The sequence below is a fragment of the Thamnophis sirtalis genome, unplaced genomic scaffold, assembly GCF_051295495.1.
Source record: "Thamnophis sirtalis isolate CommonGarterSnake01/CBP01778 unplaced genomic scaffold, rThaSir2_p1.2 scaffold_6, whole genome shotgun sequence".
Classification (NCBI taxonomy): domain Eukaryota; kingdom Metazoa; phylum Chordata; class Lepidosauria; order Squamata; family Natricidae; genus Thamnophis; species Thamnophis sirtalis.
Genome location: NW_028261386.1, coordinates 90,640,599 through 90,666,242, shown reverse-complemented (window position 1 = coordinate 90,666,242; position 25,644 = coordinate 90,640,599). Strand labels below are relative to the sequence as shown.

Genomic DNA, 25,644 nt, shown 5'->3' with positions numbered 1-25,644 from the left:
CCTTGAAAAATGTCAGTGACTACACCTGGTACATAACATTGTAGCTACAGTAGCAATGTGAACTCAGACAATAGCTATGTGCTATCTTCTTTTGCATACTGTGATGAGTATGGTCTTTCTATTTCCTACATGTGTCATATTATGTTTTAACTATATATGAATTATAACTTTTACAATTCTGCAGTTATTTGAAATTTCAACCATACAACAAAACTCAGTGAACAATTTCCTTAATTTCAATACTCTAACCAGACTGATACAACAACAGGAACACCTGCCAGTCCTTTGTAAATTTCTCCACATTGCAGACCAAATATACACAAACATGTTTTATCAGAGTTATATTATGTAGACCAGTGGTAGTAAACCTGGTCCCTACCGCCCACTAGTGGGCGTTCCAGCTTTCATGGTGGGCGGTGGGGGTTTGCTGTAACTCTGCTTTATAAATTTTATAAAGTAAAGTTACTTCCCTACTTTATAAATCACTATTACTGTGGAACCAGTGGGCGGTTAGAAAATTTTACTACTAACAGAGATACAAAAGTGGGCGGTAGGTATAAAAAGGTTGACTACCCCTGATGTAGACAATATTGTTTGGAAAGTACTTCCAATAGTACTATAGAATAATATATTCACACTTCCTTTTAGGTGTCTTTAGACCTTTCTATTTCAGATACAATTAAGGCTCTAAGAGAATTGGCCATATGATTATGAATTCCAATAGAAGAGAACATGTATAGTTTAGGGGTGAACTGTATGCAGCCCTTGGTGCTTTCTGAGTTTGCTTGCTTGCTTGCAGACATTTCACAAGGCTGTTTTTAAATACTGTGGGAAAATAGTACAAAGTTATTTCAACAAGGTGTTAAAATCATCAGTGTTATTGAGTGTGGTTTGCACCTTGTTTATATATAGTAGCCTGTGAATTGTGTCTATGGTAATGTGAATTCCTTGTGAAACTCCTTCTAAGAATAAATGCAGGCAATAAAGAATGTTTCTTTTCAAAGAAGCTTCAGTACTGTATATTTTAAGCTAAAAATATGTGGTATTATAGTTGCTTTTATATAAAACTGTAGTTTTTTTGAGAAAAAAATTCTATGCTTTATTATTGCTCCAAATAATTAGAATCAGGTGTTCCAATCACTTCCATGGCCACAGAAATGTAACAAAACCATAACTTCCAGATCAATTAAAAAAAACCCTCTCGATACTAGTAAATTATTTAAATATTTATCCTGCTGATTTTTTCAACACCTCTACAGTAAGCTGAGCAGGTAATCTCAATTGCACCTTCTTTTCCTCATTACTATAACAATAAAAGAGTATACATCAGTGTTTATGGCAAGAACACAAAAGAATCTTTTATGACATCTTAAAGGAAAAGTTAGAGAGAAACAAGATACACAGCAATAACTGATATAGAAGCTATTCTTAAACCAATACCATCGCATCGTATAAGCTTTCATGAGTAAATGAGTTTACATTATATTTGCAACCCAAAATTTTCATACAAGTTTTGCAGAATTAAGTGCAGATATTGATCAATCCACTAAGAAGGATCTTAATTTTAGCCACAATTACAGTGTAATAAGATAATATTCCTCATTGCACTCAAAGAGTAACTAACTTCTGAAATGTTCAAAGCTAAGAATCTATCTTTCTCAACAGGGAATCAAAAATCTCAGAACATCCAGTTAAAGAAATTTCTTCAATGTCCTATACATTTGTATAAAATAATATAATGGAGTAATTTTTCCTACACATTTATATGAAATAATAGAATGGGATAAATATAGGAACTATATTTAGGGTGACCAGATGTCCCGCATCTGGCGGGACAGGCATGACTTTTCATCATTTTCCCCACGTCCCGCCCGGTTCTCAAAACCCCCCGCTTTATTTTGGCGCTCGCTGGCTCCCCCGCCCATCATCAGCTGCCGCTAGCTCGCTCGTTCCGTTCCCCCATCTATTCTATCTACACTAAAATCTAAGCCAGCCCAGCCTGCTGCTCACTGATTGGCCTGGATTCCAGCCAATCAGTGAGCTGGCTGGGATGGAAAACTTTAAGCACGCACGAGAGAAGTAAGGATGTCCATCTGGTAGAACAACCACCTGTGCAATTTGGTGGCGATCCGCGAACGTTCAAGCCATGTAATGCGTGGGAAGGCATAGAATAAAGTTAGCATACTTGAAGTGAAATAGGCTTTGGTTATGTTTGGTTGCATTAGCTAAAATGTGCCAATACTGTCCTTGTTGGTAAGAATTGTTGTCATGTTAGAAGAATGACTAAGGCTGACAGCCTAATCTACTCTGTGTTAAATAAATAAAATGGATGGAAAGAAATGAAAGAATACATAAAAGTTGGTGAGGCATTTAGTGGCCTATGGATGAGAATGGTGGCTGTTTAGTAAGAAAATCTGTTTGGAATGTGCATATATATTCATATGTGGCCATAGCAAAATAATAAATAGAAATAAAAAAGCATGATTGATTTTTACTGTTTTTGATGAAAGTGAGAGGATTAGTGAAGGCTTGGTGCAGCAAGGATCCCACTATCTTACTATTTTATTTTTCTTTATGTACACTGAGAGCATATTCACCAAAGACAAATTCCTAGTGTGTCCAATCACACTTGGCTAATAAACTATTCTATTCTATTTTACTCTACTCTATTCATTTCTATTTCAATTCTAACAAGGAGTTTAGCTTCTCTCTCTTGAAAATGTAAGCTAGCATAAGGCATTATAATGCAAGCTAGCCTTAACTTTCAAACAGTTCATTTAGTGACCAAAGTTACAATGGCATTGAAAAAAGTGTCTGATGAAGTGTCATTTTTTAAATTTTAGTGTAAGATATAAATTGAACAGATTAATGAATAGAGAAATACACCAAAGTGAGAAGTAGAGGGAAAGAAGAGGGAGAAGTAAAGAGGGAGAGAGAGGGGAATGTAAGGAGGGCGAGATGGAGGGAAGGGGAGAAAGGAATGTTTGAGGGGGAAGGGAAGTAGAAGAGGGGAATGTTGGAAGGGAGAAATGAAAGTTGGAGGGGGAGAAGAAAGGGTGTATGGAGGATGGAAGTGCTATGTTGGTTTTCCATTGTGGAAGATGAGTTGTGTTTACTGCTTTTTTTTTTGCAAATGCACAGTATATAAGTGATTGTATAAAATGAAAATGAAAATGAATAAAATACAAACATAGTCAGGGAGGGACTGGATACTCCTCCTCCCACTATGAGAAGAGGCGTATCAGGTAAGTACCAACGCCCTTTCTCCATAGTGAGGGGGGAGGAGTATCCAGAGTGGGACATACCAAAGCCTGCACGTCCCTAGGGAGGGAGACCCCTGAGGCCCCATGTCCCCCCTCATGCCAGTTGAGGCGTGGGCCCTGCCCTGTGAACCGCCTGCAACACCCTGCGGCCAAAGAGGCTTCTGCCAAGGCAAAAGAGTCCGGTTTATAGTTCCTAGCAAAGGGAGAGGGGAAAGCCCGCGTGGCTGCCCTGCAGATTTCGGCCAGGGATGTCTGCGTGGCCCCGGCCATGGATGTGGCTGCGCTCCGCGTGGAGTGGGCTGTGATATGATTGGTGTCTGTAAGCCCTGCGATTGGTAATGCAGGTTCGCAACCACCTGCCTATTGTGGTGGAAGTCACCTCGTTACCCAGGACCTGGTTGGAAGGAGACAAACAAAGCTTTGGATTTCCTGTTTGGCCTGGTTCTCCTGAGGTAAATCCTCAGAGCCCTCCTTACGCCCAGAGTGTGCCACTTCTCCAACGGGTGAGAAGGGTCTGGACAGAAGTTGGGCAAATCAGTTCCTGGGCTCGATGGAAGCAGTGGCCCACCTTGGGGATGAAGGATGGATCCAGTCGTAACCCCACCCTGTCTTGGTGGAAGATGCAGAGATCTCCCTGGTGGACAGGGCTTGCAGTTCGTATATCCAACTGGCGGAGGTGATGGCCACCAGAAAGGCCACCGTAAGAGTCAGGAACTTAAGGGAAACTGTTCGTAAAGGCTCAAATGGAGCGCCTATTGGAGCATCCCCTACCCTGTGTAAGTCCCAGGAAGGGTACCTGAACACCGTGTCCGGTTTGGGGTTGGAAGCCCCCCTTGAGGAATTGCCTGACCATAGGATAGTGAGTCAAGCTCTGGCTCCTGTCACGCAGGAGAACTGACGAGATGGCTGAAACCTGTCTCCTAATCGTGTTAGGAGCTAACCCTCTATCCCGGCCTGCCTGGAGGAAGTCCAGAATCTGAGGCACTGAGGCCTAGATAGGATTGTACCCCAGGGAGTTACACCATGAGGCAAAGGCCCACCACATGGAGCCATAGATACGCTCTGTGGAGGGTGTACGGGCAGTCTGGATAGTCTGTATCACCCTGGGGTGGGGGGAAGAGGTCTTTCCCCAGGATGCTCTGCTCAAGAGCCAAGCAGTCAGCTGGAGCCATTGAGGGTTTGGGTGCTCCAGCGACCCCTGGTTGAGGGACATCCTCTCCTGGGGGATTCCCCAGGGCCTCTCCGCTGAAAGCGACTGGAGATCTGCAAACCACGGCCTCCAGGGCCAGTGAGGCGCCAACAGAACCCCTTCCGCCCCCTCCCGAAGGATTTTCCATATGACCCTGGGGATCAGGGGTAAGGGCGGAAAGGCATACTGACGACCCTTGGGCCAGGGGTTTCGCAGAGCGTACACCCCTTCTGCCCCCCATGTCTGGTACCTGGAGAAGAACCTAGGGAGCTGAGCGTTGAGGGGCGTGGTGAATAAGTCGACCTCCGGGCGTCCGAAGCACTCTGCCAGCTCCTCGAAGATTGCTGCAGCTTCCGCTCCAAATTGTCCATCTCGGTCCGGCTGAGCCAGTCGGCTCTGATGTTCTCCATCCCTGCTATATGTTCTGCCCTCAGCGAATGCTTTCTAAGATCATAGGCTATCTGAGGTGCTTCTGCGATTTCTCATAGTCGGACATCCCATTCTGAGTTTGTGGTGGGTTCTGGCCTGGGGACCGGCCCGTCTGACCCTTTTCCCCCGGCCATAAGGGTGCTATGATTCTATGGCTAGGATTAGCGCAGAGATATTCTGAATGTAAACACAGACGGAGTTCAATGGTCAGCCACTAGAGTGTGTGTAAAGATGAAGTGAGGGAAGCTAAGGCTCACAATAAAGAAAGGCCTGCTGCAAAGGTAAAATGATGATGATGATGATGATGATGATGATGATGATGATGACGACAACAACAACAAAATAAAATACAAAAGGGGGCGTATTCCCACATGTTAAAAACAAGAAAGATTAAGGAAACGATTGGTTCCTTGCTGGGAGAAACTCCGCCGTTGCCGGTCCCAAGCCCGGATGAGAAAGGAGGAGGGTTGGGGTCAGGTTGGCAACCTGCCCCCCCAAAAAACCCCACCAACCCATACAATATGGTGAAAGAAACAAATAAAATTTTTATACCACATCGGTCGTCGCGCGGGTTAACAAGGGCCGCGGCGGATGTTGGGGTCCCTGGATATCCGTCGACAAGTGGGCTACAAGTGGACCAGCCAACAAAACGACAAAAATATAGTGCAGATGAAAACCGTGCCATAATAGCCTGTTACTACAACTCAGAGCCAGAAAAAAGAGGTTATTTAAAGCGAATGTATGAATTATGAAAACAACAATATCCAGATTCAAATGTTAGTGAACAACGACTAGCAGATCAAAGGCGATTTATTATACGGAATAAAGTGTTTAGTGAAGTTGAACTTGAGGAAATTCAGGCAAATTGCAAAACCAAAAAAACAATATCACAAGGGGAAATAGCTGATATTCAAGACACAACTAAAGACATTATAGTAGAACTCCCAGAAGAAGCTCATGGGGAGGAAATAACACCACCACCACTAGAACCAGTTATCACTGAACCAACTGATGAACTAACTCAAAAACAAAAAGAATTGAAGGATAAGATCATGGAGCATTTTCTGCTTAATGAGGAAAGGCAACGTTTACAATCACTAAAAACTGTGCCTAAGAAAATGGTTAATGCAGTGTTTTCAACAATTGAATCGGGATCCATCTTGGAAACGAACCAGTTAATGTACAGCGCAGCTGTAATAGTCACTAATGAACTAGGCACTAAGATCAAAGTACCTAGTCACACAACAGAAAAAGCATCAAAGCCAAAGTGGAAAATCCGATTAGAACAAAAAGTCAAAAAATTAAGGGCAGATGCTAGTAACATGCATGAGCAACGGCTTAAAAAGAACAAAATCATAGATCGGCTAATCAGAAGATATAGATTGGATACAAGAAACATCAATGAAGCTGTAGAGATTGTAAAACAGCAGATAACAGCTAGAAAAATTGAAACACATGAGGCACGAATCATCCAATATAAACAAAATCAGCAATTTCGATCAGACCAACGGTGTTTTTATCAAAGTCTTAATGTGAATGGTGACACCAAAAGTGAAAAACCAGAAAAGCAGGCCACAGTTGAATTCTGGAAAGAATTGTGGGAAAATGCAAAGGACTACAATAAGGAAGCAAAGTGGATACATGACTTTGAGAAAAGCATTGGCAACAAACAAATGCAAGTATTAGAAATAACAACTGAGATGGTCAAAAATTGAGTAAAAAAGGTAAAGAATTGGACATCACCTGGAAAGGACCAATGACATGGTTTCTGGCTCAAATATCTGACCAGTTTACATGCAATATTGGCCAGGCAACTGAATGAAATTTTACAAAAGGGCCAAATTGATGAATGGTTGACAACTGGAAAAACATACTTGATTCAGAAAGATGAAACTAAAGGAACAACACCTGAAAACTGCAGACCAATAACATGCTTGCCAACAACCTTCAAATTACTCACAGGCATTATAGCAGATAACATGATGGATTATTTGGAAACAAATAACATCTTGCAAGTAGAGCAAAAAGGCAACAAAAGAAGGAGCAGGGGCACAAAAGATCAGCTCCTAATTGATAAAATAATATTAGAAAATTGTAAGAACAGAAAAATGAACTTGAATATGGTCTGGATTGATTACAAAAAGGCATTTGACTCACTGCCACATAGTTGGATCATAAAATGCTTAGAAACAACTGGCATTAGCAAAATATTACATCCTTTACTGAAAAGGCGATGAAACAATGGAGAACTGAGTTGGCAGTAGGGAATGAGATCTACGGAATGGTTAATATCAAGCGAGGAATTTTCCAGGGTGATTCACTTTCACCTCTTCTCTTCATCATTGCAATGATCCCACTATCAGTAATCTTTAAAAAAAATGAAATTAGGCTACCAAACAGCCAAAGAAGCTGAAAAAAATTCGCATTCACTATATATGGATGATTTAAAACTCTATGGAAAGTCAGAAATAGAAATCCAATCATTGACAAACACAGTCCGAGTATTCAGCACCGATATTTCAATGCAGTTTGGCATGAAAAAGCTCCACTGTATCCATAAAAAGGGGCAAAATCACTGCATGTGAGGGAATTGAAATGCCCAATGGCCCACTAATTAAATGCAATGAAAATGAAGCCTACAAATATTTAGGCATTCTGCAGTTGGATAACATCAAGCATGGAGAAGTAAAAACTATTGTCAGGCGAGAGTACACCAACAGAGTTAGGAAAATTTTGAAATCTAAATTGAATGGTGGAAATACAATCAAGGCCATAAATACCTGGGCAATACCAGTTATAAGATACACAGTTGGTATAGTTAACTGGACACAAGCTGATTTGGACATTTTGGGCCGAAAAACCAGGAAACTAATGACAATGCACTACAGTTTACATCCACGTGGTGATACTGATAGAATATACCTGCCCCGAAAATCAGGTGGCAGAGGATTATTACAAGTGAAGCAAACAGTTGAAGAAGAAAAACATGCACTGGCTGATTATTTAAAAGAAAGTCAAGAATATCTATTAATCAAAGTAAAGAACAAAAATCTACTGAAGACCCAACAGACGAAACAAGAATACAGAAAAGATGTGGTAAAATCAAGAATGGAGAGTTGGCAGAACAAAGCACTGCATGGCCAATTTCTGAAAAAAATAAAAGATAAAGTGGACAGTGAACAAACTTGGTTATGGTTAACAACAGGTACATTAAAGAAAGAAACAGAGTCACTAATCCTGGCTGCACAAGAACAAGCTATCCGCACAAATGCCATTAAGGCCAAAATCGAAAAATCCTCTGATGATGCCAAATGCAGACTTTGCAAAGAAGCTGATGAAACTGTTGATCACATATTCAGCTGCTGTAAGAAAATCACGCAGACTGATTATAAGTTGCGGCACAATTCAGTAGCACAAATGATCCATTGGAATTTGTGCAAAAATTATAATATTAAAACAGCAACAAACTGGTGGGAACATCAGCCTGGAAAAGTCACCGAAAATCAGATGGTCAAGATCTTGTGGGATTTCCGTATACAAACGGACAAAATACTGGCGCATAATACACCAGACATCACACTGGTTGAGAAAAATAAGGTCACAATTATAGACATCGCAATACCAGGTGATAGCAGGGTCGCCGAGAAGGAACATGAAAAAATCACAAAATACCAGGACTTAAAAATCGAAATTCAACGACTATGGCACAAACCAGCAGTGGTAATTCCAGTGGTAATTGGCACTGGAATTGACACTGGGTGCTATTCCAAAAGCACTGGAATTACATTTAAAACAGTTAAAAATTGACAAAATCACCATCAGTCAAATGCAAAAAGCCGCACTGCTTGGATCTGCACGCATATTACGAAAATACGTTACGATGTCCTAGGCCCCTGGGTGTGGCCCGACTAGTAACCAATACCAAATACAGCGAAACAACTGGCCGCTGTGATACAATTGTATAATAATAATAATAATAATAACAACAACAACAACAACAACAATAACAACAACAATAAAATAAAATAAAATAAAATACAAAAGGGGGCATCTTCCCACATGTTAAAAACAAGAAAGATTAAGGAAACAATTGGTTCCTTGCTGGGAGAAAGTGGCCAGAAGGTGACAAGCAGCAGGGGTAAGGCAGAACTATTTAACTCATGTTTGGCATCTGTCTTTACCCAAAGGGATAAAACAGTCCAACCTATCAAGAACAGTACCCCAAAATCAGATTAGGAACCCAAGATGAGATAGGGAAGAAATGGTAAGTGAGCACCTGTCTACCTTAGCCAAAGTCCAATTCCCAGGACCGGATGGGTTACACCCCAGGGATCTGAAGGAACTGGCAGACGAGATCTCCAAACAACTGAACTATCAGAGGATTGCTGATGTGATTCCCCTCTTCAGAAAGGGAGAAAAACAGATCAAGAGCCCAAAGCCAACCTGGGTTTGTCAAAAACAGATCATGCCAGACTAGCCACATTGCCTTCTTAGATACAGTGACAACACTAGTGGACTATAGGAATGCCATTGATATAGTTAACTTGGACTTCAGCAAGTCCTGATAAGGTAGACCATAACCTACTACTAGATAAAGTAGAAGAATGTGGGTCAGACATAGTCGTACCAGATGGCTTTGTAACTGGTTGACCAACCGCACACACCTGTACTCCTCAATGGAATTGCCTCTTCAGGGAGGGAAGAATGCAGTGGAGTACCCCAAGGCTCTGTGTTGGGCCCAGTACTCTTCAACATCTTCATCAGTGATTTGAATGAGGGTGTTAGGTGTGTAAGCTAACAGTTGGGTTAGCAATATATATGCCATGATAGTAGTACTGTTTCTTTAAGTACTGCTGTTATCTCAAGCCATCATAAGAAGGAGCCAGAGTGACTGTTAGCTCTCTGTTTGTCAAATGCTGATCGGTGGGGGACTCATCAGATTTGAAAATGACCCCAAGCTGGCAGGAATAGCCAGCACTCCAGAATACAGGCTAAAGATACAGAAGGATCTTGATACACTTGAACCTTGGGCACTGCCTAAGAAAATGAGATTCAATGAAGTAAGGTTCTACCTTTAGGCAACGAAAATGAAGTGCACAGGTACAGAATACCTTGCTCCACAGTAGTAACTGTGAAGGGGATCTTGGAGTCCTAGTGGACAACCCTTTAATATGAGCCAGCAGTGTGCAACAGCTGCCAGAAAGACCAACACAGTTTTTGGCTGCATAAACAGAGGAATAGAATCAAGCTCCCGTGAAGTGTTAATCCCACTTTATAAGGCCTTGGTAAGGCCACACTTGGAATTCTGCATTCAGTTTGGTCACCATGATGTAGAAAGGATGTGGAGGCTCTAGGGAGAGTGCAGAGAAGAGGAACAGAGGGGATCAGGGGACTGGAGGCTAAAGCCTATGAAGAACGGTTGCAGGAACTGGGTAGGTCTAGTTTACTGAAAGGAAGGACTAGGGGAGACGTGATAGCAGTGTTCCAATATCTCAGGGGTTGTCACAGAGAAGAGGCAGCCCGACTATCCTCCAAGGCACTTGAGTGCAGAACAAGAAGCAATGGGTGGAAACTAATCAAGGAGAGAAGCAACTTAGAACTGAGGAGAATTTTCCTGACAGTTAGAACAATTAATCAGTGGAACAACCTGCCTCCAGACGTTGTGAATGCCCCAACAGTGGAAGTTTTTAAGAAGCTGTTGGATAGCCATTTGTCTGAAATGGTATAGGATTTCCTGCCTAGGCAGGGGGTTGGGCTAGAAGACCTGCAAGGTCCCTTCCCACTCTGCTATTGTATTGCATAGTATTGTATTGCATTGCATTTTGCTCTTTGCCTAGTCACCCCCACCTTTGGAAGGCCTTCAGGGGTAATCTCTAACCTGGTTGGAGGCTCTTCTGTCCCTCCATTGGGAGCTGCAGTCTTTAGCAGCCGGGCTGATTACTCCTCCCCCCTCTGCTTGTGTTTTTCCAAGCTGCAGGGGGCTGCCGGCTTGGGCCACGTGGGGCCTCTCCTCCCCCTTCTTCCCAAATGGCTCTGCGGGGCAAATAATATAGCCCCGCCCTCAAGAATTAGCCACAAAAAACACAGCTTGTGCTACTAAGAGGCTAGTCAGCCTCCTTCTGAGGGCCTTCTCATCCCCCCCCTCTTTCTCCTACTTAAAGGAGAGTGTTCTTAAGGGGGAAGCCTTCTCCTGTTACTTGGCAGTCAGAAAAGGTACAGAAATGGGCTTGCATATATCGTTAGGCAAGATTGCTGTAACACTGGAGGGCAAGTCGAACGGGATCCTCCCCTGGGGGGAGGAGTTCTCAGGTTGTGGGGGGGTCTTCCTGCAAGTCTTGTGGCAGCTGCCTCTGTGATTCATCTAGGAGGTAGGCTTGGAGCGGGGAATTGATCCACCGCCTGCCTCTTTAACCTCCTTGATAAGCCTCCTTTTGGCCCTTTACGGCCCCCCCGCTCTTGGCGATGGTTTCTCACCTTTTTAAGGGCTCCTCAGAGCCTCCGGTGGTGGTGTTGCTGGAGGGCTGAGAGCTGGGCTCCTGCCGGCCTCCTCTGAGCTGCTGGGGGCCGCCATCTTGGACCACGTGGTTTCAAGATGGCCCCCGGCTCCAAATTCAAAAGGCTCCTCTTTGCTGGAGCACATGGAAATGGCTTTTGCCTTTGCAGGCTTGCCATGCGGCTGCCGCTGCCGCTGGAGGGTGTCTCACTCCCCTCCCCTTGCCTCCCGCAGCTCTTTCTGAGCCTCTCTGGCTCTCACCTCGTTCAAGGGTGATAGCTGCCAGCGCAGGCTTTCCAGGGCGTTTTAACAACCCATGGTTCGTGGCTCAACCCCTGAGGGGAGCGGAGGAGCGCTCCTGCTCCTGAGAAGCCTCTGCGGCAAGGGCTTGCCTCTAGGAAGCATGTGCCCTGTCCTCCTGCTTGCCCGGCAAAGGTCCTCACTGAGTGACTCCATCTCACTCAGTGGCCAGGGCAGCGTGCCGCCCCAGGGGGCTTGTGGCAGTCCAGTCCTTGCAGGAGGAGGCTGTGCGCGATGTAGGGAGACAGGATTCGCCGAGTCCAAGTTTATTTTCCTTAATCCTTTGTAAATTACTGGAGGTCCAGAGTGGTGCAAACTTTCCAGTGAGTGGATGAGTCAAAATATGGGGAAGTCCTGCTGGCCAGGGGGCGTTGCCCAAAGAGCTTATCTGACTCATCCAATCATGAGAGGACAAGGTCAACCCACTCTGGATACTCTTCCCCCCTCACTATGGAGAAGGGCTTCTGGGCATTTGCATGCCAAGATAAAGAAGTCAAAAATATAACCTAAAATCAAAGTCCTGACTCTTTTCTAGATTGTTACTGTGATCCAGTATATCAGGTCTAGTTTACTTTATACCCGGGATGACGAACCTATGGCATGCGTGCCACAGGTGGTACATGGAGCCATTTGCACGCGAGAATGGGAACGGACTTCCGGTTTGTTCGTAGGGCCGGTTTAAGCCCTCTGGAGTGTTCAGGGAAGCCTCCAGAAGGCCTAGAAGGCTCTGGAGGGCTTAAACTGACCCTACGAGCAAACCAGAAGTCTGTTCCCAAACTTCCGGTTTGCCCATAGGGCTGGGGGGGTTTTGCGCTCCGGAGGCTTCAGGGAAGCTCCTAAAGCCTCCGGAGGAGTCAGGGGAGGCTCTTTTCACCCTCCCCAGGCTCCTATAAAGCCTCTGGAGCCTGGGGAGGGCAAAAAAATTGCAAAAAATGGGGGGAGCACCTGTCATGCATGCATGCTGGGGGGGTCGCACATTGCATTATGGGTGTGGCATGCTTGTGAATGCCCCCCCAAGCTCCCCCAGTTATGGCACGCGAACCAAAAAAGGTTCGCCATTGCTGCTCTATAGTATAAGCAAACAGGATCCCAAAGTTATGTAATAGAGATAGCATTAGAGTAGATATTTTCCAACCTATTGATAAAGAAATCAAATATCAGCATATAATAAATGATTTGTTATTTGTCCACCCCCCCCATTAGAACATGGAACATAGAATAACAGAGTTGGAAGGGACCTTGGAGGTCATCCAGTCCAACTCCCTGAACAAGCAGGAGAGTTCAAGCACTTCTAATTATGCAGGCAAGTGATTCTAAAACTGATTTAAAACAAAAAGAAGAGAGAAGGAATTCTTGGTATCACCATGACATAAACTGAATTAAGGAGAATGCATTAATAATTACCTATGAGTCAGGAGTTGAACAAATTCTATCAATTCAAAATATAAAACTGTTAGGAAGCCTATAATAAATCATTGTGGTATGTGGTGGCTCAGTGGCTAAGACACTGAACTTGTTGATCAGAAAGGTTGGCAGTTTGGCGGTTCGAACCCCTAGTGCCGTGTAAGGTTGAGCTCCTGTTACTTGTCCCAGCTTCTGCCAACCTAGCAGTTCGAAAGCATGTAAAAATGAAGTAGAAAAATAGGGACCACTTTGGTGGGAAGGCAATCGTGTTCTGTGCACCTTTGGCATTTAGTCATGCCAGCCACATGACCACGGAGACGTCTTTGGAGAGTGCTGGCTCTTTGTCTTTGAAACGGAGATGAGCACCACCCTCTAGAGTCGGGAACGATTACCACATATGTGCGAGGGGAACCTTTATCCTTTTAATAAATCATTGCCTGCTTTAAAAACAGCCAAGAAACCATATGAAAGGCTTTTCTTGCATCCAAATACATTCTAGTTGCTGGATTTTATCTCTTTTCAGATAAAGCAGGAACATGAACAACAGGTAGATGTTTCCAAGCAACTAAGCCACACTGAAAAAAAGTACAGATTTTGGTGGCTCATATTTTGGATGTTTTAGATATGATGTTGATGGCTAAGGATTAGAATTCTCACTTCTAACAGTATTTCAAGTATATTTTTTCATCAGTGGGAGCAATACAGGAGTCGTATAACTTAGCATACACCTTATCTTTGCACTATGAGTCTATATTGGACATACGACAGTCTAACTAACATGACTTTCCCCCCCAAGAAGCCTTAGGTGTTGGAGTAAGGAAAATGCAGCATAAAGATCCCTCATCCTGATCACAGAACTCAGACCTCTATATAGTGGACATATATTCCTCCTCTCCCACCCCTTTCCTAATCCAGACAAAGCAGCTAGGGAAGGTATCAATACTAACATTCCCACACTGCATGACACAGATGACATTTGGCTCTAGTGTCAATTAGGAAAATCGCTGCTCATTTGTGGAACAAAACAAGCAGTGGGAGAGAAGGCGGGGCTTAGCAGTGAGAAGATGGAGTTTTAGGCTACTCCTGAAATTCCTCTATACCAAAGGATTTTTTGGACGGGTTCTTTGAACCCCAGCTGTCCCGAAGACGACAGTGGAGGTGGGGAGGGACCCAGGACCCCAGAGATAATCGCAAATCTCTGGGGGAGGGTATTAACTCCCCGTGCCAATTCCTTTTTGGATTAGCTGTGTGCTAACTGAAACTGCAGGTCGCCCCTAAGAATGGAAGAAGTGATATCATCTGGTAAGCTGATTTTATTATCCAAGAGAGATTGTTCCTGTTAAAAATTAAGCTAATTGAAAACCAAACAACAGAAGATCAGCGGCGAATTAGCTTTTCTAATGGTTTTATGACTGGTGGTTACTCTACCTCTTAAATGCTTCAAGAAACTCCGCGATATTCTCCCCCCTCTGAATCTCCCTAAGTGGATCGTAAAACTTATTTCCTACTAACTAGCCCGTCACGATTCGACATTTTTATTACTTTACTATCCAGGTGTTTACAACTAGATAAGATTGACAGCCGGTAAGAGACTAAAAAAAAAAAAAAAAAAAGTTAAAAAGTGCTTTGAAGCCTCTGGGGAAAAAAAAGAGAGCCTTTATTTTAACTACGACACATCATGGCGTCCCAAGATATTTCCAAGACTTCATTTCAGACTCTTTTCTCTGCGTGTAGAGAACTTTTTCATTCTTACCAAAGATTGGAAAGAAAAATGGATCAATTTATTCTAAAATATGAAGCTAAAACTGAGAACGTTGAATGCTTAAATGTTCCTGAAACACAAACGGAAAATGTGAGAAATGGTGTCTGGTCTATCTCAGAGGAAGAGAAGAAGGGGGAAGCCATAAAGACGGCTCATTTAAAGAGACAGTGTGCAGAAGGAATGGAGAATCCACCCTTGAGAATTAAAGTTAAATTGGGAAGCTTTATAAACCAAGAACAACTTTATTACTTCATCACTGACATTCAGAATCCAAAGGTGCCGAAATACTTTTGTTTGGACTTGCTTATGGAAACATTTGGTAAATTTATTCAACGAATGGCTACTGGACGGAGAAAACCTTGTGGCTGGAGGGACACAGGCTGACAGATTGGACAATAAAAACTAAAATTAGCTAGATCGAATTACTTTAATTTGTAATAGATATAGCTGAATAATGATTGATATGGATAGCAATATATATAATCTGGAACTGGCTGATAGATTGTTGAATACAATTGAAAACTAGTTAAACCTAATTGCTTTTCTGTGTAACAAATATTGTTGAATAATAATTGATATTGATAGCAATGTATATAATGTGGAGTTGACATGATAATTAACAATGGGATATGAGAAAATACTTTTAGATTACACATAAAGAGTATTAACTATAATAATTAGCACTATTAAAAAACTAAATAGAATCCATACAATCCAATGTTAATTAATATTGGGAAAATGTTATGATATATGATATAATTGAATATTATGGATGTTTAGCTAAAATAGAATCTAGATTGGATCACTTCAATTTGTAATAGATATAGCTGAATAATGATTGATATAGCAATATATATAATTTGGAATTGGTTGATAGATTGATGAATATAACTGAAAATTAGCTAAATCTAATTGCTTTTTTGTGTAACAGATATTGCTGAATAATAATTGATATTAATAGTAATGTATATAATGTGGAGTCGATATGATAACTAACAATTGGATATGAGAAAATACCTTTAGGGTATACATAAAGAGTATTAACTATAATAATTAGCACTATTAAAAATTAAATAAAATCCATATAATTAAATGTTAATCAATATTGGGAAAATGTTAGGATATATGATATAATTGAATATTATGGATGTCTAGTTAAAATAGAATATGAGGATTTGATGATAATAGAGGATTTTACAAATAAGTAAATGAACTGCCAGCATGTGTTATGGACTAATTCCTTAGCATAACTAAGGATGAAGGATGTTTAAATAATTATAATAATTAAAACCAGAGGTATAATGATGTTGATATGGCAAATATTCGAGTTAAGATACTTGAATTAATAGGAGTCAATCGAAGAGAAGCACCAAAACATGTTGTAACCAGTTGATATACTTCCTATTTTTTCATAATAGATACCTGTGTTTTGTTTTGTTAAAAAAAAAAAAAAAAACAAGCAGTGGGTGAAGACTGATTCAAGTCCCTTTTTCTTATTCAATGAACGATATGGCGGAGAATGAGAAAGGACATTGCTTAATTGCCTCCCCGAGAGAAATTCTTAAAAGGTTATTTAAAAGATCAAACACAGAAAGACAAACAAGAAATAAGTAAATGACCATCCCTAATTGCAACTAAGCTTCATGCTCCCAGTTCTAATCTGGTGCTTCAACCACTATACTATAGCCAACCTACCTGCTGGTTAGAAAAGTTCTTAAATTTGTGAAGCCATTCCTACTCAACCTTTAAGGGGGTGGGAAGCTTTGAGTCAGTCTTCACTCTTGGTGACTGCCTGAACTAATCCCTGAAGTTTTCTCAGAGAGATTTCAGAAGTGGTTTGTCATTGCCTCCTTCCTAGAGCTGGGAGAGAGTGAATAGCAATAGCTGTGGGGTTCCAAGTAACACCCCCAACGAAAGAAGACTCTGAAGCTTGAAGTTCCTCAAAGTTCCACTTTATTAGAGATGTCATTTTGGCACATCTGGGAAAACCCGAATCTGAAAGCTTCCAGGTTTTCCCCACCCAAAAGAAAGTCCCTACCCAGCACCTACATATTCATCATATGGTCCAATCAAAGCACCGTCTCAACTGGAGATGCCTCTCAGTCATATCCCTCCAGGTTTAGGGCAGAATGTACTTGACTCTCGAAGAAAGGAATGTTATTATGATTATATATCTCCCCAGCTCCATACAATCCCCCCTCCCAGCTTCCCACAGCTACCACTAAATGTGGCAGGCCTGAAGATCCAATGCCCAAGATAGCTTCCAGGCCTGACAACAGCATTTAGACTTATATACTGCCCCATAGCGCTTTACAGCACTCTCTGGGAAGTTTACAATGAAGAAGCATCATTTGAATATTGTCCCTAACAATCTGGATCCTCATTTTACCAACCTTGGAAGGATGGAAGGTTGAGTCGACTTCCCGTCAAAATCAAACTCCAAGTTCTGAGCAGTTGCTTGCCATACTGCACTTTAACCACTGCGCCACCAGTGCTCATGGCTTGAATGACCCACAGTCAATCAACTAAGCTTCATGCTTCCAGTTCTAACCTGGTGCCTCAACCATTATACTACTCCAGCTCTCTCACTCCCAAATACTAAGAATGTTAAAGTTCCTTGTCTTTATCAGAATTCACGTTTCTATGTGGTATGACTTGCATTACTCATTTGTTTTATTTGTAAAATAGACTGATTTTTGTAGATGACTTCACAGCCCTGACTTGAAGTATTGCTTTGTGTTGAAAAGATTTCTTCTTTCTGAACTAAGCTTCTTTTTTGCTCTAAACACTGTTTCTGACAGCTACCCAAGGCTAAATTTTATTACCCTGTAATAAAATGTATGTAGATGTATGAAAGTACATCTACAGATACCAACACTATTTCTAAATGTTGCAGTCAACACTTACTGCACAGGGAGAAATATCTTCTTCAGTTCATAGTATAGGATCTCTCCCCCTCTCCCAATATTAATTAGCCTCTTTACACTGAAAAAGAGTACAATGTGAACTAGTATTTTGAAAAAGCCATGAAAAATCACCCCCATTTTTGGGGTGCAGCACTGATCAGTTAGGTATCTAACTTTGTTTACTTCCAGATGTGAACCACAAATGTGTACCTTTTTTTGCTGCAGTTTAGCCACTTGATAAGAGCACTGTTATTAGTCAGATTCTGCCTCAAGTCACTGGAGCTGTCACTGTGATAAGTTTTGAATTAAACTATGCTGTCAGCACAGTCTTTCAATACAGTTAACTTGTCCTTGAGATGTCTTAAATCAAAAAGAAATTTGGAAACAAATAGCCCAATTCAAGATCTATCATTTCATGCTGAAGCAAAGTAATAGCAATAAGAGAGATAATGAAATAAATGCTGACTTGCTCCTGTTGTGCCCTCCTTTTTTGCATGGATCAGAATCTGTTGTGTAAAGTTCATATGCTATTCATACTGAATTTGGTCCAATATAGCAATAGCAATAGCAGTTAGACTTATATACCGTTTCATAGGGCTTTCAGCCCTCTCTAAGCGGTTTACAGAGTCAGCATATTGCCCCCAACAATCCGGGTCCTCATTTTTACCCACCTCGGAAGGATGGAAGGCTGAGTCAACCTTGAGCCGGTGAGATTTGAACAGCCGAACTGCTGGACTGCAGTCAGCCTGCAGTGCTGCACTCTAACCACTGCGCAACCTTGGCTCAATTTCTTTTGCCAACACAAAAGGAAGCAATGTGTCAACTCTGAAGTGAAACTGACCGAAGCGATCTTTTCTTGCCTCATAATTGCTATGAAGGGAGGGGGGAAATGCAGGAGGGAAGGGAACGGAGAAATAGATGGACCGGCTACCAGGCAAAACAAAAAGTTTTCTTGTGGGAACCAAGGTCATCCCAACAGGTGGCAAGAGAGGGAGGAGAGGAACGACCAAGCAGCCTCCCAGCTACTTTCATTGGACAACGTGACCAGAGACATCTGGGGAGGGAAATATTTGCTCTTTTAACTCAGGAGGAAACTGCAGGGACTTTTAGAGTTGGTTTTCACTAGCTGTGCCGATATGATGTATCCAATAAACATGTTTTTTGAGGACTCTACCTGCCTCTCAGTTCTGCTATTGGAGGATGCATTACTTGGAACCCTGACAATGTTGCAAATACACATAACTCCCTGTTTTTATGTTTTAATGGCAGATTTGTGCTCCAAAATGGAGTAATGTTTTTCTGAAGTTTTGCTAATAGCTCCCAATCCACATGATCTTAATGGATGAAGCATGGAAAACAATGCAGATGACTCTGCATCATCATTCAGCACGAGGTCTTTTTGTTTTGTTTTATTTTCAGGTGCTGCCAGCCACCTATTTGCATATCTGTGGGCCCCTGAATTATGACTGCTACAAGAGGGAAATAAATGCAGTATCAGGACTCTTTCAAATCTTTATGTTTCCAAACAAAAGAAAAGGGAACTTGAGTAACACAGATATGGATCAACTGCAAGCATGAAGGCTGAACCAAAGACTCAATCTCTTCATGAGCCAGAATTGCATAACTTATTCTATCCTAGACTGAATATACCAGTCCCAGTTGTGATCCTTATTTTGTAACAGCCTTATTTGCCTTAATGTCATTTCTCAATTAGTCAAATTTGCTTTGCATTTCTCCTGTTGCTTCATATTAGCATAATGCAATTATGAAATATATCTGCTTACCATCAATTTTCTTCATGCTGTTTATTTTTTTAAAAACTGAGGTGTACAGGCTTGCCTAAATATGAGTTTCAGAGACAAATTCTACACGATCACACACAAAGAAAAGTTCCATCATATTCAACAGAACTTGATTTGTTGTGTTAAAAGAAATAATTCCATCTGTTTTTGTGTGCTGCTGTATTTTAAACCAAGATTGACAAACCTCCTATGCTTCTGTCACAAGCTGAATTTTTTGCTCTATCGTAGACTTTTGGAGTTGGAAGACAACCCAGCAATTAATGCATTAGCTCAATCTTGAAAGAGTTATGGCAATCAGGTGATCTGCACAATTATCTCAGTGCAGGAAATAATATTTGACTACCTTTGAGTTACCAGAGAGTGGTTCAATTCCCTGGAAATGTTTCTCTGATCAGCAGGTTGTTGCTTATGCCAAGGATGTGCATCAGCACTAATCCAGCCCTACCTTACCCCTAGGCAGGCTGTCTTGGTTGTTTGTCTTCAACCAGCACATGCATACCCATCTTCTATGTTTTATATTCATCCTTTCTTTTACCATTTATAAGTCTATATATATTTTAATCCAATTACAAAACCAGTGTGTGTGTGGGATGTGTGTGTGTGTATGTGCATCTGTACAGCATTTGGAGGGTGTAGGGTTGGCATATTGGCTTATTCTGAGTCCAAGTTTGGTAAAAGTAATACAGGTAGTCCTCAAGGTATGACCACAATTGAGCCCAAAATTTATGTTGCTAAGTGAAACATTTGTTGAGTGAGTTTGCCCCATTTCTTGACTTTTCTTGCCACGGTTAAGTGAATTGTTGCATTTGTTAAGTTGGTAAAATGGTTATTAAGTGAATCTGGATTTCCCATTGATTTTTCTTGGCAGGTGGTCACAAAAGCTGATCACATGACCCCAGGACACTGCAACCGTCATAATTATGAAGCAGCTGCCAAGCATCTGAATTTTGATCATGTGACCATGGGGATGCTGGAAAAGGTTGTAAGTGTGAAAAATTTATGCTTTTTTCAATGCCATTGTAGCTTTGAATGGTCGCAAAATGAACTGTTGTAAATTGAGGATTACCTGTACATCTGTTTAAAAGGTCGAGACAGAACTGTCAAACCATTTGACAGTTAAGATGTAGTATCTTCACCATTTAAAAAAAGTTCCTTTTAGAACTATGATTCAAAGTGTGCATGCACTGATTTAATTGTAGTTACCCGTGTAAATATTCACACTGCCTGAATTTTACATGCTATTGCTTTTCTTTTAAGATAAACTGGTAACACTTTCTCTCTTACCAGTCTAATTAATCTTAAATTGTCCTTTGCAAAATTCTAAAACCACTTCTACAAAAAGACATCTGTCCAAGCATTCCTTTGGCTTCCAGCAGGTATAAAAGCTAAGGCACCAGTCCCAGGCTCCTGAGGCTTTCCTCGAGCCCCTGGGAGGTTGAAAACTGCCTCCCCCCGGCTTCAGAGTCCCTCCAGAGGCTAGAAACAGGCCGTTTCTGATTTTCTGGAACTTCAGGGAGGTCCGTTTCCCCCCCTCCCTGAGCTTCCACATGGGCCCTGCACTTACCTCACATTTAAAATGGACTGCGTGGAGACTCCTGGGAGGGGAGAGGCAGAGGTGGGTTCTGGCAGTCACTACTACCAGTTCGCTTGTGGGCACACCACACACACTTTGCGCGTGCTTTGCATGCGTGCATGCGCAGAGCAATAAAAATTTCTCTGCGCATTCACAGAAGCAAAAAACAAGATGGCAGTACCTATGGTGCCGCCTGAGAGCTGGTTCAAGGGCGTGGCAGGCCTAGGTCGCTGCCAGTTCCAACACCAAGGCTGCCAAAGTACTACTAATTCAGACGAACTGGTCCGAACCGGTAGGAACCCACCACTGGGGCAGGGCCAGCCAGGGGTGGGATTCGGAGGTTCTCTAAACCAGCCATGTTAGCTACGGGTTCCAAAGACTTTGCCAGAGAGGTCCAGAGCAAAGACATCCTTCATAATAATGAGCATCTATTAGGTACAGTCTTTTAGTCATTATCAGTTTGGACGGAAAAGTGAAAACATCAACAATTTGTCACTGCCTGCTTTTGTGGCTGTGGCACCTGAGTTACCTGTGTCATGAAATGGCCATTAGAAACACCCCTGTGTTTTCTGCTAGCTAAAGCTTTGGCAGTTTTCAATTCACTAACGCCATACTGGAAAGACAAGTTTTGCCTTGTTGTGAAATGAAGGAGAAGTTTTAAAGAATAGAAAGGTACAGTAAGAGCTTTATGAGTAATTGAGTTAATGCTGTCTGAATGGGTGTATCAGGACAGAATAAGAACTGATTGTGAAAAGAGATATCTAAACTCCTTCAGAGGTTAAAGAAAAGTGCCAGCAGCACTGTTGGGCCCTCTTCCAACAATGCCATCAAAGTCTGCACTAACAATCATAATCCATATCTGAACTGGAACAAGAATATCAAGTGAAAAATATTAAAATAGGCCTTTCCCATTTAGTGCCCTCCAGATGCACTGGGCTTCCAACTTCCCATAATCCTGAGCAGATTAGTCATTTCAATCTGAAGAGACAATCATTCTATGGCTTGTCTACATCTCTTCATAACATGCCCTATATTCTTTCTCAATATCCAGAAGATTCTCTTGGGTTATTTTTCATGAGTAAAGCTCTTTAGTTTGGCATGTTGAGAATTTGGGAGCAAGTTTTATTGAATGAGCACAGTACAATTGTTCTCCTAATCCCTGAATCCAATACTCCAGAGTGCACTTATGCAAAAACTGATGAGCAGTAAAAACAGCTATCAAGCTTCATAAGTTGAGCAACAATCACATATCTTCCCCTTCATATTTTCACAACAATGAAAAATGAAAAACGTACAGCTATTATTAAAATAAATACCTCTCATTTTTTTTGAACTACAGAATGAAGAGTTTGGTTAGAAACATCTTCATTATCATGCAAACATCATATTAAAGTGTTTGTGGTCATGATAGATATCCCTGTCATGCACCAAACTAAGAATAAGAAGATATTTATGCTAAAAAAAAATCAAAGAAAAAACAAAAATAAATTCATTATTATTGTTTTCATACAGATTTTGTCCAGCCTCGTTCATGCTTTAGGGACCTAGGCAACAATTTCTTTACATTCCATTTCAAAACAACAACATTTTTTAAGAATGACAAAAAACTAAGCATAAGTTTGTTACTGAGCTGTATTTCGTGCAAAGTACGTTGTTATTTACCACATGTTTAGCATGATGAGATTTACAGAAAATGAGAAAATTAAATACATGTCTGGAAAATAAATACATTAATGACATGTGTTTGGTATGTTAAATATTATTCTGGCCATCCAGATGGAGATAGCAATATAGAAATGAAAAGATTCTGTCCCATGGAGAAGTCATCTTTCATTTTATTTGCTGTTTTCAACATCAGAAAGCTGTTTTTTTCCAATGCTTAGTAGCTCTTAATTCAGAGCAGTGTTGGGGGGGGGACAAAATGTTGATATTTGTGGTCACAAATAATGGCATAAAAATAAATGAATATTCCTTACATATTATGGAGCCATAGCATTCTAAAATACAAACTGTGTCTATTAACTTCCAGACAAATAATTAGAAAGTAAGCATTTTTAATGTTTTGCTCCAACTTTCAGCATATAAAAAGTCTCTTAGCCAAAACAAACTTGTGACTAGCTTATTCAATTGACTAGCTTGCATAGAAGGATACAAGGATAGCATGCGTGTGCTACTTACTGACTTCAGAAATAATATTATCAACTTTAGGGATTGAAAACTACTACCATCAAAGGGAAGGACTGAAAACTGAATTGATTACTAGGCATTTAAAATAAGTATAAAAAGTGACAAATCACAGAATGGAAAGCCCAGTAATCTGAAACTTTGGTACAAAATGAATTCAATTTTAGTTTTGACCTAAAATAATCCAGCACACTTTTACGCAACTACAGTAAAAATATGCAGACACCAAAGATACTGCAGCAACAAAAATGAGATTGTGAAGTACACTGGATATTCAAATGAAATTTGATAAATCTTTTTTTCCCTAGCACAGAAGAGGAATGATATGTTCTACCTTGCAACATTCTTGTGTCCTCACCTAATTAACAACAATCAATTGACACCAATTTATCCTTTCCAGGACATCTTGCAGAATAAACTTTGAGTGCCTAATGGACACTCCAATACAGAGTTTGTCCAGGAGAGAATCTGTATCTTAGAAATTAGAAAGTGCTAATACAAACAAGATTGCAAAGACTTTGTTGCTAAGTAGCCCATTGGATCTACATTTCCCACAGTACCTGCACAGAGTAGATTTAGAATATTGTAGAATTCTAGCATGGCTAGGAAACACACTAAAATATAAAAGCTGCTGGTTGCTTCCTAAACATATTATAGAAGTGGGCGAGACAGCAAGAGACATGGAAGGGAACTGTTTCAAATAATCATTAATTTAGTTTCTTGGGGATTTTCACCTTTTTTCCATATTTATATTGGAATAATTAAATTAAAATAAAATATTTAAATGTGTTAAATATTTTAACATGGATGTTTTAAAGAAGCTAAGTTCCCGGAAGTTAGTGATTCAGAGCAGGATATGAAAGAAACTGTCACTTTCAAATAACCATGAACATTTATCTAAATCGGTAAATATTAACCAGTCAAACAGTCCTATTAGTTGTCTGGTTGAATGAAGAGGAAAAATAAACAACCTACTAAGTCCACAAAACTATTGAAGTTTATGGTGCCTCTTTCACAAATATTGCCCAAAAACTGATGGCTGTTCCCCATCCCCACCTCATGTTTCTAGAATCTGTAAGTTATCACAGCCAAGGATGCAAAAGGAAAAAAATACTCAAGTCAACCAGTGTTCAATTTACAAATAAAAAGTGAAAAATGGAGAGTAATCTAAAGTTTTAGTGATTAAGATTATAACAACTCAGATAAAGTGAGACCAGGACTGCTACAGAAATAAGATTTTGTCAAGAATCCTGACATAAAGTAACCACGAAGCCAAGTGATTTTGCTAAAGTCAATGTATGCGTCTTTATGAATATTTAAATTATCTGAGTATATTTGTTCATGCAGTAATGCGTATAATACAATTGATAACAACTGAGAGCAAATTTCTCAAAGGCCAGTTTCTCCATGTTAATGCCTTCATTTTACTAATACATGCCAAAAAAATTAAACAAGTACTTATTCTTGCATAGAAACAAATTTCATCGCTTGTTTAACAGCGTTCCGTTTAACAAACTGCATGTCTAGAAGATTGCTTATTAATGTGATAAATATCAAGACAAGAAGCAACTTGCAACAGTTAACAAGCCAAGAGGCCTACCTTTAATATGGTTACCCAATGCAAAAAAGAAAGCACCGAGAATAGCAACGTGCGGTACTCCACCATCGCGATGCTGGATGTAGTCTATAGATAACTCAAACTTGCCTGTCTAAAGTAATGCCTACCTTTTGATCTCTTGGAATGGTTGCTCTTTAGATGCTCGTCCTCCTCATTAATGGTAAACAGAACAGGTGTATTTGGCCTCATACCTGGCTTCTTCAGCCGCTCTTGCCGGAGAGCAGCTGCTGAACCTGGCATTATTGCCGGTCCTTTCCCCCCACCTACAATATATCAATTCCAGCTAGCTGCAAAGCAGTGGATTCATTTGTAACACATCCTGTGAGGGCCCAGCAGATTGCAAACAGCAGAGAGAAACCAACGTGCACTTGGCAGATAGGAGTTACAATTTCTTGTACCTTGACCAAAAAAAGAGAGAGGGCTTAATTAAAAGTACATTGGTTGGAATGCCTCCTCCCTCCTTGTCGTCCTCTTCCTCCCTTTGGAGCTTTAACTTGTTCAGTCAGATCCCTGGCCTTCTTTCCTTCCTGATGCAGCACCTTTTCCCTCCCGGTATCTTCTTTCTTCTGCTTACTGAAATATTCAGCACAGAGCCCAAGAGAAGAAAATATGATACGCCACCATTAACAGTTGCCCTGACAACAGTGACATATCCAAATCAAAAAGGAGGTCCATGAATGTCGTCTCCTCAGCTGCAGGAAAACAGGCTGCCGGAATGTCC

The 25,644-nt window shown here is 41.0% G+C and overlaps 1 protein-coding gene across 4 annotated transcripts in view; it reads right to left on the bottom strand.

The window, feature by feature from the left end:
- MAP7 (microtubule associated protein 7) overlaps nucleotides 1–25,644 on the bottom strand; it is a 130,570-nt gene that overhangs the window by 83,902 nt on the left and 21,024 nt on the right. For 2 of the 4 annotated variants that reach the window (XM_014060558.2, XM_014060559.2), the window contains exon 1: nucleotides 25,031–25,443. The exons of the other annotated variants lie outside the window; for them this stretch is intronic. In XM_014060558.2, coding sequence (XP_013916033.2) covers nucleotides 25,031–25,163 — 133 coding nt within the window. In that variant the 5' untranslated portion in view covers nucleotides 25,164–25,443. Of the gene's footprint in view, nucleotides 1–25,030; nucleotides 25,444–25,644 lie in introns of those variants that run through there. 4 annotated transcript variants of the gene reach the window in all.